At 37.4% G+C, this 12,750-nt stretch overlaps 1 protein-coding gene across 2 annotated transcripts; it reads right to left on the bottom strand.

The window, feature by feature from the left end:
• Positions 1-3,979: 3,979 nt before the first annotated feature.
• Positions 3,980-10,925, bottom strand: LOC110770845 (uncharacterized). Of its 2 annotated transcripts, none has more exons than XM_088244294.1 (9): positions 10,396-10,925; positions 9,764-9,961; positions 9,510-9,632; positions 8,969-9,006; positions 8,716-8,884; positions 5,100-8,360; positions 4,886-5,011; positions 4,575-4,711; positions 3,980-4,453 (listed from the first exon to the last, which is right to left on the bottom strand). In XM_088244294.1, the coding sequence occupies exons 1-9, from the start codon at positions 10,474-10,476 to the stop codon at positions 4,216-4,218; spliced, it is 4,371 nt and encodes a 1,456-aa protein (XP_088100420.1). In that variant the 5' UTR covers positions 10,477-10,925; the 3' UTR covers positions 3,980-4,215. The 2 variants fall into 2 exon arrangements, with proteins under 2 accessions (XP_088100420.1, XP_088100421.1); XM_088244295.1 differs by lacking the exon at positions 10,396-10,925 and adding an exon at positions 10,067-10,219.
• Positions 10,926-12,750: the final 1,825 nt, after the last annotated feature.

The following is a 12,750-nucleotide window of genomic DNA, read 5'->3' as shown; positions in this document are numbered from 1 at the left end:
GGTTGAGCAGGGGCACTGGTGTTTTATATGCATCTGCTTAGGAGTCTCTCCCATAAAAAAAAAAACTCTTAACCAGTCCTTATTGCATTAGGAAATAAAAACCTTAGTCCATATTAATTAGGAATACCTTTGGCCCATGTATTTAACTTAAACACTTATACAAGGCTATGGCCCGAGTAGTAATTGAGTCCTTTATCAATATTGAGCCCAAGACAACCCTATGATGATTAGAAGACTACTTAAGTAGGTAATTAGAATAATCCAACGTCTTACACTATTATGTTTCATCCTCACACATCAACCTTTTATATAATTATATTGTTAGTTTGTTACTTTGATAGAATGTTGAATGGTTTTAGGATGCTAGAAATTTGAAAATTAGAATGGTGATTGTAACATCGGTTTTATATGTGGTTGAAATTGTTAAGATTATTACTTTTATGATTTTGGCTTCATAAGATTGTAAGAAAGATTTGACGTATTTGTTTCAAATTTCAAATATAGAATGGTTGTGTTTCATGGCATGACTAATAGGTTTGAAAAGTATGTAAATACATGTTCTAGAAAATGAAGTTTTAAAAAAATGGATATAAGATGGTCTCATGTTCGAACCCCTATGGCACCTTAATAGTGTGTGGGTGAAACCCTCCTCTCCCTTGTAGTTTAGACTATCATTTGAATATTTATAAAAATTAAAAATTAAAAAAAACTGATATGAATTTATATTGTAATTGGGCTAAACCACTAAAATAATAACTAAATAAATAAAATAGTATTGAGCTTAGACCTAAACCATCAAACTGCCCAAACAAAACCATCCATTAGCGGTTTGGCTTGGTATTTAAGTTCAAATCGAACTAAACTATGTGAAACCAATAGCGCTCACCTCTAATTTTAGTTGGCCATAATCAAATCATAGTCTATGAGAACTGGATACGCCTAAATATAAGCAAGCAGAAGAATCCTAATAAAAAGATTTATATCTATCTAATTCTGGCCAAATGGCCAATATTATATATCTTTTCCAGAATTCATCTCTGAAATTTTTAGAAGAAATGGGGTAAAAGGGACTAATTTTATCTGTTGGTAGGGACAATTTCAGGGGTGGTCTCATTCAGATGTGAAAATTCAACCGTTCATGAAAAAAAAAACATAAAAATATATATAACTTCTTGCTTTCTGCAACAATTACCACTAGCCTCTTCGCGCGCGTTTGCAAGAGGCTTTTTTTTTAAAAATTAAAATTTATTTTAGAATTAAAAAAGATAATGGGTAGTTGTGTTCCATAAAAATAGGATCCATTATCTGATTTTTCTTTTAATTTTAATTTTTTTTAATATGAAAAAGTGTGAATTTACCATATTATCCTCATTTAGTTAATAATTTCAATTCTTAATGTTTGCATTAACCAATGACATTTTCTGGTATTTTGAATGTTTTACCATTCTCTACCTTTTGCTTTATATATATAGATATAGGTTTCTTTATAGTATAATGCAGAGATGATGAACTTATTAGCTAGTGTTCTGCAGATAACAATATATATGAAAAAGATGTTTTAATTAAGCTACATTGCTATGGAATCGGATAGTAAGGTTAAATGCAACTTGCAATAATTAATGTGCAATATTATGGGAGCAGAGAAGCAAAATACTCAAAGATTTACAGACAGACAACAAGTAGATTAGTACTGCAATCATAAAGTATTCTTAGCCATAGGCCTGCTGCATATACCAAACCTTAAGCTTTGGCCAAAGGCCTGCATAATAATACATAACTACATACGCACATAGTCTTCATACCTAAAACAAGAAAACAGGAAAAGCACACACAGTGTCTGACTCTGACCGCCGGCCTTCACGATACCTTCCCGGAGCTCGAACACGCGTAGAAGGCGAAGAGGGACGCTGCAGAAGCCGAAATGCCAAAGGATTGAAGTTGCCCTTTTAGAGAATCCACCTCCTCAAGAAGGAGATTCAGCTAATTTCAACAATCTTTATTCTTCCCCATGCTGCCTTGAAAGCGAGACTTATAATGGGGTTAAGTAGAAACACACTTAATTCATAGAAATTAAAAACACCAACATCATCATCCAGACAAGCAAAGAAACTTAGGCCACCCCCACCAGTTTGGTTCAAGCCATTGGCAGGAGTGGCCAAGCATGAAATGGAGATGATGGGTTTGGCCCTGCAGCAGTTTTACTAAGAGGGTTTGATCACAAATGTTTGGATTGGTTGTTATAGCAAATTTTGGGTTGGTCATGAGAGCAATAAATGGGTGTGATGACTTGGGTAGTGTGTGGTGACTTTTCGCTAAAGGAACCAAAAAGAAAGTAGAAAAAGCTACAAATGGAGGTTGCTAATTCAGCATCTTCCAAAGGATATGCCATTGGTACCTCCTTTGCTTCAAATCTGATACATGACACCTCTTCCTCTCACACTTTGGCTTTCATTTTTTCTTTTTACAAAGACATATGCACATATTTTTATAATGTCAATTTGGCATTGCTAATATATGCTTTTGTTGCGCACAGAGGTTTTGGGAGTGTGTGTGATGCAATAGGATTCTACTAAAAGATTTCATGGCCTGCTAAGTGGCAAATGGTTGGACACTGGGCATAGTACGATGACCCCTTTTTCAATCTTTATCATAAAGCACAGAACCAGTACAATAAGTGAATCTCAGCCATCCAATTCCCTTATGGAAATTTTTATGTGTCACCGCAACTCCGTCACGTATTGATACTAATTCATGTGTAATGAGCTTATTATTTAGGACATAGTTTTAATAGATATGTATATGTTATAACAACGTGATTAATAAATATGATGAAGAAATGTGATACATGCAAACATATTATTCATTGATTAATAACTTGGGGTTTGGATTCTATGAGGGCATGAATCACTTGGCCTGGTAAGACCGGGTTTGCCGCGTGGCGCCAAATCATGTGATGTACACGGACAGATCTTTGGCTTTGTTTACATGGAATTGCACCCTCTTTAGTCTGAAGATGTAAAGCCTTAAGTATGTGATGTAAGGTACGCTTTTTTCTTGAGTGTTCTTTGCTTTTATATTGTCTGAGTGAGATTTCGTGCTCTCATAGTGACACCAGCAATTTCGTTCCCTTATTTTATTAATCACAGAATGTTTGATACTCTTTCAATTGATTGCGTAATGCCTTTGAAGGAAGGTTCTCTCTTTGATGGTTCTTGTTTATGCTTTTTTTAAAATATAATTATTATGAAATATTATTTACTTTCTTGTGTTTTTCTTTCTTTTCCTACCTACTTTCTTGAGTTGAATTGCTCTTTGATGAGTCAGGTGACACCATTTTAAGTATGGTGTGCTTTCATTTTTCCTTTTCCAGTCGTTCTACATTTTGAGCAAACCGAAAACCAACCGATAATATTACTTTTATCAAATTCCATCCCCCCTTGATATTACTCAGACTTGAAGCATACCTCCACTCTTAAAGATGAGATGCCCATCGTCAAAAGTGCTTCATATTTATATAGTGATTTGTACATTCTGTTTCATTGAGGTGATTTATATGTCGAAGAAAGATTTTAGTATGTTAATTTGCAGAAAGGAAAAAAAAAAGCGTCCAACTTTAATTTAAGAAATATGTAACTTCAGTGGTAGGGCATTTATCCATCATATCCACGGCGAAATTGTGTTCTTGCACTGTTCCTAGCCTGTTTTTTTGTTTAATGAAAAAATGTGTGATTTTCCACTTGGTGAAGAAATTGGTGGTTAAACAATTCACAACAGTTGCAAGCTCCATAGTCTTTTCTCCTACGTGAGAGCAGGCACAGTGCGCCGAACACACCATAAATTTTAGTATTTATAGGGGATCCATAAAGTTTTGGAAGAATATTATCTGATCCCAATCAAACAAGAGCTAATTAATGTTCTTAATTTGCAGTCCAAGGTGACAGAAGAATAATTAAAAAAAGTGCACACTGTGCTAAAGAGATGCCAAACTAATGCTAATTAAGTATAATCATTTTATTTGAATTCTGTAGTTGTAATTAACAATCTGTGGCATATTCTCCTCTACACTAATTCACTCATTTGAATATTCATTCAGGTGGAAAAATGTGATGTACAAAGATGCGTTAAAAAGCTACCTGAGATTGGTAGATCCTCAAGCTTATAATATGACATGCAGTCCTTTTCAACAGGTCATGACATCAATGGAACCATCATCATTCATGAGAACCACCTTTTGCCACCCTTGGCTGCTTTGAGCTTCATCACAAGTTCCTCACGCTGAGCTTCTACTTCGGCGTATCTGAGGCTCATGTGCAGGTAGCGCTCGCGAATGTCTTTCAGTTCTGTCTCTAGAGATGATCTCGAGCGTTCATATCTTTCTTTTGCTGCTTTTTCAGCTTCAGCTTTCGAATTTCGACGAGTCTCCGAATGGTTGTGTCGAGCCTCAGACAACATCCTGCGGGGTAATAATAGATATGCATGTTAAGACTGAATCATACATAAAACATTTAAAGAAAGAAGGCAAATGCTACTTATTAATTTGTTTTGAAGGCATTATGTATTCCTATTTCACTCACCTATCAAGCTGAACTTTATAAGTGTTATTTGCTTCCAATGCCTTAACAAGTTCATCCTCGAGAAATTTAATCTTTAAACCATAGTCAACTCCAGCATCACGAGGACTTCCATCACGAATTTCATTTCCATTATCGTCCTGTAATGGCAAAGAATAAAAGGAAAATAACAAAACAGAAGCTTAGTAAAGTTACATGAAATTACAACATTGAGAGGAGTCCACAATCATATATTACTATGCAGAAATCAATTCTATATACTGTGTCATTAGCTGTAGAAGCAGAATTAATAATGAATATTTCAGATGTCTAACCTCTCTTTGATACTGGTTTCTATTAGGATAATTCTGATCTTTTGCAAGTCCTTGTACCTGACCAGTCTTCAAAAATGGCTTCCTTCTACTATCACGTCGATGACTGCTGTTCTTCGCCATTTCATTCTGTTTAAGCAAAGAACGTTAGAAACGCATAACTTTATAGTCTTGACATCAACTGTTAACAAGAAAATAAAGAATCAATGGCACTTACTTTTGGGAGCTTCATATCTTCACCAACAGGAATTACTTTAGTACTGTTTTTTGAGGGGCTGGAAATCTTTGGACTGCTAGAATCCCTCTGTTTCTGTCTTTCTTCCCTAGTTAATTTCAGTTCTTGTTCAAGGGCTTGAGACCTTCTTAGGCACTCACTTCTCTCCTCTTCAAGTAGCTTTATTTTCTGCTGATACTGCTCGTTAGCTCTCCTGATCTGGTTGAGTTCATTTTTCAGCTCAGCATCCTGTGCACATAAAGCCTCTTTAGCAATTAGATCACCTTCCATCTGCAGAATTTTTTCCTCCAAGAGAACTGTATTACGTTTGCAATCCTCCAATTCAAATAAGGCCTTCTCCAATGTTGAGATCTTCTCATGGAATGAACTCTTCTCTGCCTTCAGATCATCACATTCCTCAGATATTGAATGAAGTAATGCTTCCAATTTTTCTTTCTCAAATGTGGCTGCATCAAGCTCATTCTTAAAAGCCAAAACTTCATTCTGACAATCAGTTAATTTCTGCAGTTGAACCTTCAAATTGGTAGATTCTTCCACCAGCTGTTGCCGTTCATAATCAGAAACTGTAAGCTTTAGTTCAAGATCATTCACAGTGGTCTGCAATTTTGCTTCACTTGATTTGTAACTCTCAAACATCTTCAATAGTCTTTCATGGTCAGCCATTGTTGATTCCTGGTTTTGTTTAGAAGCAGCAAGCTCAGCGGACAGGCCTTGTAGCTTCGGTTCAGTTTCTGTTCTCATAACATTCAATTCATTCTCAGTCTGTATTGCTTTTGATTGAACCTCTTGGAGAGCAGATTCAAGCATTGCCTTCTCAGCTCGTAATCTGGATGCTTCATGGATGGCATCTGAAGCTAGTTGTTCTCTTTCTTTTTTAGTTGCAGAAATTTTCTTGGTAAGTTGTTCTACCTCTTGCTGAAGACTCTCAACTTCAGTTGCCTTCTCCAAATACATCTCATTGAACAAACTTTCTTCCAAGGTAAGTTTCTCCCTATATGTCATGTTTTCATCAAGAAGTGCATCTAATTCTGAATTCAGGCTTTCCTCTTTTGAGGCAATGTTTTCCAGCATTAAAGAAAGATGTTTTTCCAACACTTCAACTCTTTTGGAGCAATCGGTAAAGCTCTTATGCAATTGATTCAACTTTGCTTCCAAGAGGGAACACTGCTCTTGCAACTCCAGCTTTTGTTTCTTCAACTCCTCATTTGATTTCTGAAGAGAATTGCACTCTTCAATGAGGCTCTCAGCAGTAGCTTGTAGCTTTGGGTTTGCCCTTTTCAGATATTCACATTCTTCTCGGGCTTCTGACCACTGACTTTCCAAGTGCTTTAGTTTCTGCTTCAGTTCTACTTTATCAGATTTCATCTCAATTTTCAATCTGCTGATCTCATCTTGGAGATTCAGACAATAAGATTTAGACTTGTCTAATTCTAATTGATTGGCCTCCTTTTCATCTGTCAAGTATCTTTGTTGTGCTTCCAGAGCAGAAATATGTGCAGATAATTGTATGTTTTCTTGTTCAAGCTCTGACACATGAAGATCCAGTTCACATTTATCAGCTTCTAGCTCTGAGGATTTCCTTTCAAGCACCTTGTTGGAGGAAACATGGGAATTCACACTGCTGCTAAGCATTGTTAATTCATTCCGCAAATCATTCAAACACTTAGAGCTTATATCACTTTCTCTTAACACAATTTCCATTTGTTCCTCTAGCTCTATTTTTTCTGTTTGAAGATCAGAAACCTTAGCTTCTAATTCATTCTGGACCTGCCTTAGAACCCCGATTTCTTCTTCTTTGGTTAGCAAGTTAGCCTCAAGTTTTGCTATCTCAGACCTGTTCTCTGTCAGTTCTTTACCCAGTTCAGTGACTTTAATTTCGAGTTCCATTTTCAAGCTCTCATGTACTTGAACTGAAAGATCATTATTGTTTGTAATCTCCCCAAGCACTTTCTTATTAAACTTCTCCTCTGCATTCTGTATTTGTGATTTATTTTCAGTCACTGAAACCTCACTGGCTGGAAGATCAACAGGTGTGTGTCCCCCAGTGGAATTTTTCTTTGCTACCTTAAGCTTGAATAAGAGTTCCAAGTTTTCATCCGTCAGCTCATTGCAATCTCTCTCTAGCTCCTCCACCTTTTCTTTCAAGACTTCAATTTCTCTGATAAGATCAGCTTCACCTCCATTCATGGTGATGGAATCCATTTCTGCAGAATGCCTTTCTTGGAGAGACTCAGATAACTTTGCTTTCAATTTAACAATTTCTTGTTCTTTGAAAAATAATTTACTTTTGTATTCCGTCTCGATATCCAAAAGAGTTTGTTTGTTCAGACTCGATCCATCCTCTATCTCATGGTTTTTCTCTTCCAGGGCCTGCTCCAGCTGTTGCATCATGACTTGCAATTTGTTCTCTGATTCCTGCAATTTTTGCAGCTGAAGCTTTAAATTTCTGTTTTCCTCCGTAGTTATTTTGATAGAATTCTCCATGTCACCAAATTTTGACTGTAGTTCTGAAAGATTCTCCAACTCCACCTTTTGTTTTTCAATTGTCTCTTCCAGCTCCTGGAGAACCGAAACCAGTTCAATGTTTGATTCTTGACTTCTCTCCAACTGCAGGGCCAAATTGGCTACGGATTCTTTTTGGAACTTCAGTTCATCCTGCAATGCCTTCTCATTCTGGGACGTTCCTCCTTCCAGAGAAGTTAAATCCTCACTACCTGTTTGTTTCACCACTGAATTCTCAAACAAAAATTGTAAGTGTTCAACTTCTTTCTTCAAGCCATCACGTTCTGCATATGCTGCTGAAAGCTCCACATTCAAATTTGCCTGCTTTTTTGACTGATCAGAGAATTCTGTCCTCAGTATCTCCAAATCAAGCATTAGCTTCCGTGCGTTCCTCTCCCACATCTTAGCTTCCGCATGTAGCTCTTCAATCGTAAATTCTGCGGCTTCCAAAAGGTTTTTAGAAGAATCAGTGATTCTCAAAGGTGATTCTGTAAAATCTTTCCGAGAATTCTGAGAATGATTAATCCTGGAATTAAATGATGAATGATTTGATGGAGAAGGAGCATCAGTAGGATAATTGCCATGAGTTGTACTAATTGGGGAGTTGGTTGAATCTTGTCTTCCAATCAAGTGGTTCCCTTCACCACTAAGGTTGCTTCCTGGGGACATATTATCCCTCCTTATGGAACCCTCTGCCGAGTCATAGCTGTTATGTGAACCTGATGCAGAGAAACTACTTCCCTACAAGAAGTGGGGAAGATATATTAGTTTCGTGGTAACGATGGACCGGTAGACAGCTTGTTCATTAGCATTTCAATCCTTTAACAGAGTCTACGCAAATCAGAAAAATAATATAGTCTAGATATCAGACACTCATTAGAAGATTTTTTTTTGCTCTAGAAAATCTGCATTAGATAAATTGATATATCAACAAAAATAACACTCTTAATTTCTAGATCATGCTCCAGGTTCAATTGAAGCAACACAAGAAAAGCTACTAAAAGAAGCATGTGATGTTTGTATTGTAGCGGTATTCTGAAAACACAAGCACTACCAATAAATGAGGAAAGAACAGTAAGGGGAATTTTAAACATACTCTACTGCCAGGCTCTCCAGGATTTGAGGTCAAGCCAAAATCTTTCATGGAGGAAGATCCGATGCTCCCCCCAAATGTACTATTAGATCCATTTGATTTGCTGTCAACATCAAGACCACTTGCATTTGGTTCTTCAAAATGACAGCTTGTCTCTTTTGACTCTTCATCACTAAAAAAATGAACTGAAAATCTTCACTATCAAATAGAAAAGTAATTATCTGCAGACTAATGCAAGCAATATTTTGATACTAACCCGAGCCTTTTTCTTGGCGTTAGGCAGTTAATTTTCACCTGCAAAACAGAAAGATAAGCAAAAATCTGCTGAAAAGACAATTCGGAGATGACTTCTAGTGCAATGAGATGGGAGAATGGTGAAAAGAAAAAGAATACTCAAATGGATATATTCATGTTTTTACAGATACCTTCAATGAGTATTCACATGCACCCTTCTAGATTGACTTTGCATAGGCCAGTACTTTAATATCCTCCAAAAATGGTATAGATTTGAAAAAAAAAATTCATAACAAATGACGAAAGTATCAAAATGCGGGAAACAGTTAGAACAACCATGTTTTAAAGATAGTAGGCATCATTTTTCCAAGGAGATATATTCAGATGTTTTCAATCTTTAAGGAGATGGCAAAGACTGTGATGCCTTCAAACAAATAGTCATACTATGCACATTGGCCAAAACATAAGAAATGTGCGTTGACTCAATTCAACATAACAAGGGGGTCAATTTTTGTTCAACATATCAAACATCTAATGAGAATATATAAATTTTTATAACGCACCTGCAAAACTGTCCCATAAGTGCACTTCTTCAATGGAAGAGAAACTGGAACAGAAGAGGTTGAATTTATATAATCCGACATATTGACTGTAGCCTCGCCAAGGATGCCGGATCTTGCCGATCCCTAGGATCAAAAAGTCATTTAGGACATCAGCAAGTAGATAAACCAAAGTCCACATTGAATCACAGAAGATAAAGAAAGTCAATTGCCAAAAATAGCATGTTTGTAACAAAATCAGTGAGAAAGAGAAATACCATGGAAAGGACAAGCTTGAAGAAATAATCTTCCATCTCCTTTGAAGAATCATCCTGCGAAATCCATATCGATTCGGAAAGAGTTTCAGTCCATTGACAATTTCCATTACGCACCACTGCTTTGCTTGATTTAGCAATTGGCTTCCCAGTTTCTATAGAGACAATGGATACAAACAGCTTGTCCCATCCTCTAGGAACCTGCAATCACAAATATCATCATCAGCAAGAAAGACATCAAAAACTCCATCTGCTCAAGGAAAAATCCATAGAACAAAACAGAATGATAGTGTGAATCAGATTCACTTGATTCCACATGATCATCGGTCCTGATTCCAGGAGCAAAAGATATGGTGTTTGTGTACATATATGGAAATCAAAAACAAAATTTGATTATGGTTTGCAGAATTCAACAATTGTGCACTTCCCCGTTATACATTTTGACACAAATTTTCATTCTTTTTCCAAAGACTCTTGATAAAGGTCTAGAATTGACATAGATTAATCCCACCCTTCGGGTGTGGGGACACCTCGTGGTATTTACCAAAAAAAATTGCATATTACACCATAATTGTCTACCTCCAATACAATGCTCAATATTAAGCACAAATGAAAACATGAAGAATTGAATATACCTGGAGGGCCTTAAAGTGAGAGAACTTGAAATCAACCCTCTCCCCTGATTTAGCTGGTCTGTTCTTGTGGAGCTTGAACATTTTTCTCTCAATCAATCTCTCCTTCTCCTTCTTCTTCTTCTTCTTCTTGTTGCTGCTGCTGCTGCTGATAATTAGTTAATTAAGTTCTCTTACTCCATAATTACTTCTCATAATAACACATCTCCATCACAACCACCAACATTACCAGCTAGAGAGAGAAACAGAGAATGTCTGACCAGTGTGACCAAATGAACGAATGTCTAATTCTTCTGAATGAAGCGAGAGAACCAAAGTAGCAAGAGAGAGAGAGAGAGAGAGAGAGAATGCGTTAGCTAGCTGGTCATTGTTGCGAAGGTTGTTATTTTATTTTCCCTTCAACTTTTGGCGTTTCCCTTCTTCAATCAATTTATTTCTTTGACAAAACAGAGAGAGAGAGAGAGAGAGAGAGAGAGAGTAAGCGTAGAAATGAATAAATGCGGGTGTGGGCAATGCAAGGCACTGAAACTGCAAATCGGGAAACAGCCTCCCTCCCTCCGCTTCTTAATTGCAGTTTCCTACTGCACTACGGTATCTCTGTACACTCTCCCCGCAGCTCACTCTACGCGCTCCGCTCCTGTACTCGCGCTCCGTACTCGACACGTAGAACATGGAAGTCAGCGAACCATTCGGGTTTATGACGTGTCAGAGACTCATTGGCTTGAGAAGAATTTAGCCTTTTATTTTAACGGCAACATCGAAGTTAATAGAAAATTAAGATTAAGTGAGGGGTGGTGGGGTTAAGAAGGGAATTTAAGTGTGATTAATTGTTTGTTTTTCTATTTTTAGCCTCGACGCCATCGAATCGAAAGTGTCAGATATTTCCCAGATTTTCTGCTCTGCGTCAATGGGCCCGGTTATGTGTACAATGCTTCATGGCTGTAGATGAGATGACAAAACATCATGGGATAAGTATTTGGAAACTTCCTTGTGTCTTGGTGCGGGAATGAAAATGGAATCAAAGCATGTACTGTCAATTTTCATTTGTTTGGTTGAACATTCTAGGCTGGGAATCTCAATCTAAGGTAGCTCTCGAGGTTTGAAGTTTGTCTCACACGAGACAAGATGATCGAGGCTTCGAACTTGAGATCTAAGGCTCCGAGTTATAAGTTCGAGTCTTGAGACTAAGTATTAAAGTTAAGGGTTATTCGCAGCAATGGTCCCTCAACTATACCCATAGTTACACTTTGGTCCACCAATTCAATTATTAGTTGCGGGGGTCACTCAACTCTGTGTTCCGTTGCACCAGTAGTCCTTCCGTCAATTCTCTCTAACGTGGCGTCAATTTGAAGGGTAAATTCGTCTTTTCAAGTCTACAATGTTCACCAACCCATCTAAAGTAACTTCCCTCCGAAAAATGTCGAATCTAGCACCAAATAAATCCCCAATTCCCATTTATATTCGATGAAATCCACATAAAAACAGTAGATGTGTTGAAATTTTTGGAAATTCAAAGAAATCTGGCGAAGCCCACACAGTGCATGCGCAAAGATGTCGCAGATTTCCTCTTCATCAACAAGTCAGAGCCCTAGTGCAAGGAAGCTATGCAGGTGCGGGGGATATATCAAAACCTGGACTTCATGGACTGATTTAAATCCTGGGAGAAGATTTGAGGCTTGTGAGATGAGTCGAGTAAGTGGATCTGTGAAATTTGATTTTGTTGCTTGATGGGTTTAGCTTTGATGTTAGAAAACATACTTTGCAGAGAAGCAGAGGAAATGGGCATCATTGGGAATGGCTGGACGCAACGACCTGTGCAAGAGGAAAAGAACTAATTCCTGGGTTGCTGAGAAGAATGAGAGCAATGGAAGAGGACCTAAAGTTAATAGAAGAACAGAAGAAAGAAGTGGAAGATAAGCTGAAAATGGTGGAGAGAGAAAAGAAGGAATTGGAGTACAAAGTTGGAGAATTAGGCAAGCAGAAAAGAGTATTGGAAGAGAACAGAATGGGCCAACGGCCAAGAGAGAATCGGATTTGGGGGGTTTCATTTCTGTCAATGGGTCTTGGGTTTTTGGTGATTATGATGATGCTTTGTATCTTGAGCAATTGGTTGACATTTCCTGGTGGAAACTCTAAAAAGCGTATGATCAATTAGGTGGAAATGTAACCGATATGTAGTTTATTTTGCAATGAAATTTCAGTTTCAGTTTGGTGGACATATTGGTGTTGGTGAGAGGGCATATTGGTTTCAGTTTGGTGGACAAATTTTAGTTTCAGTTTGTTGATGAGAGGGCATATTGGTGTTGGTGAACAAATATAGAAAAGCTGGACAAAAAGTAGTGGGTGTCGATCAAGAGG

This window comes from Prunus avium, chromosome 7 (assembly GCF_965620075.1).
Source record: "Prunus avium chromosome 7, drPruAviu1.hap1.1, whole genome shotgun sequence".
NCBI lineage: Eukaryota > Viridiplantae > Streptophyta > Magnoliopsida > Rosales > Rosaceae > Prunus > Prunus avium.
This window is presented reverse-complemented; position numbering and strand designations above follow the sequence as displayed.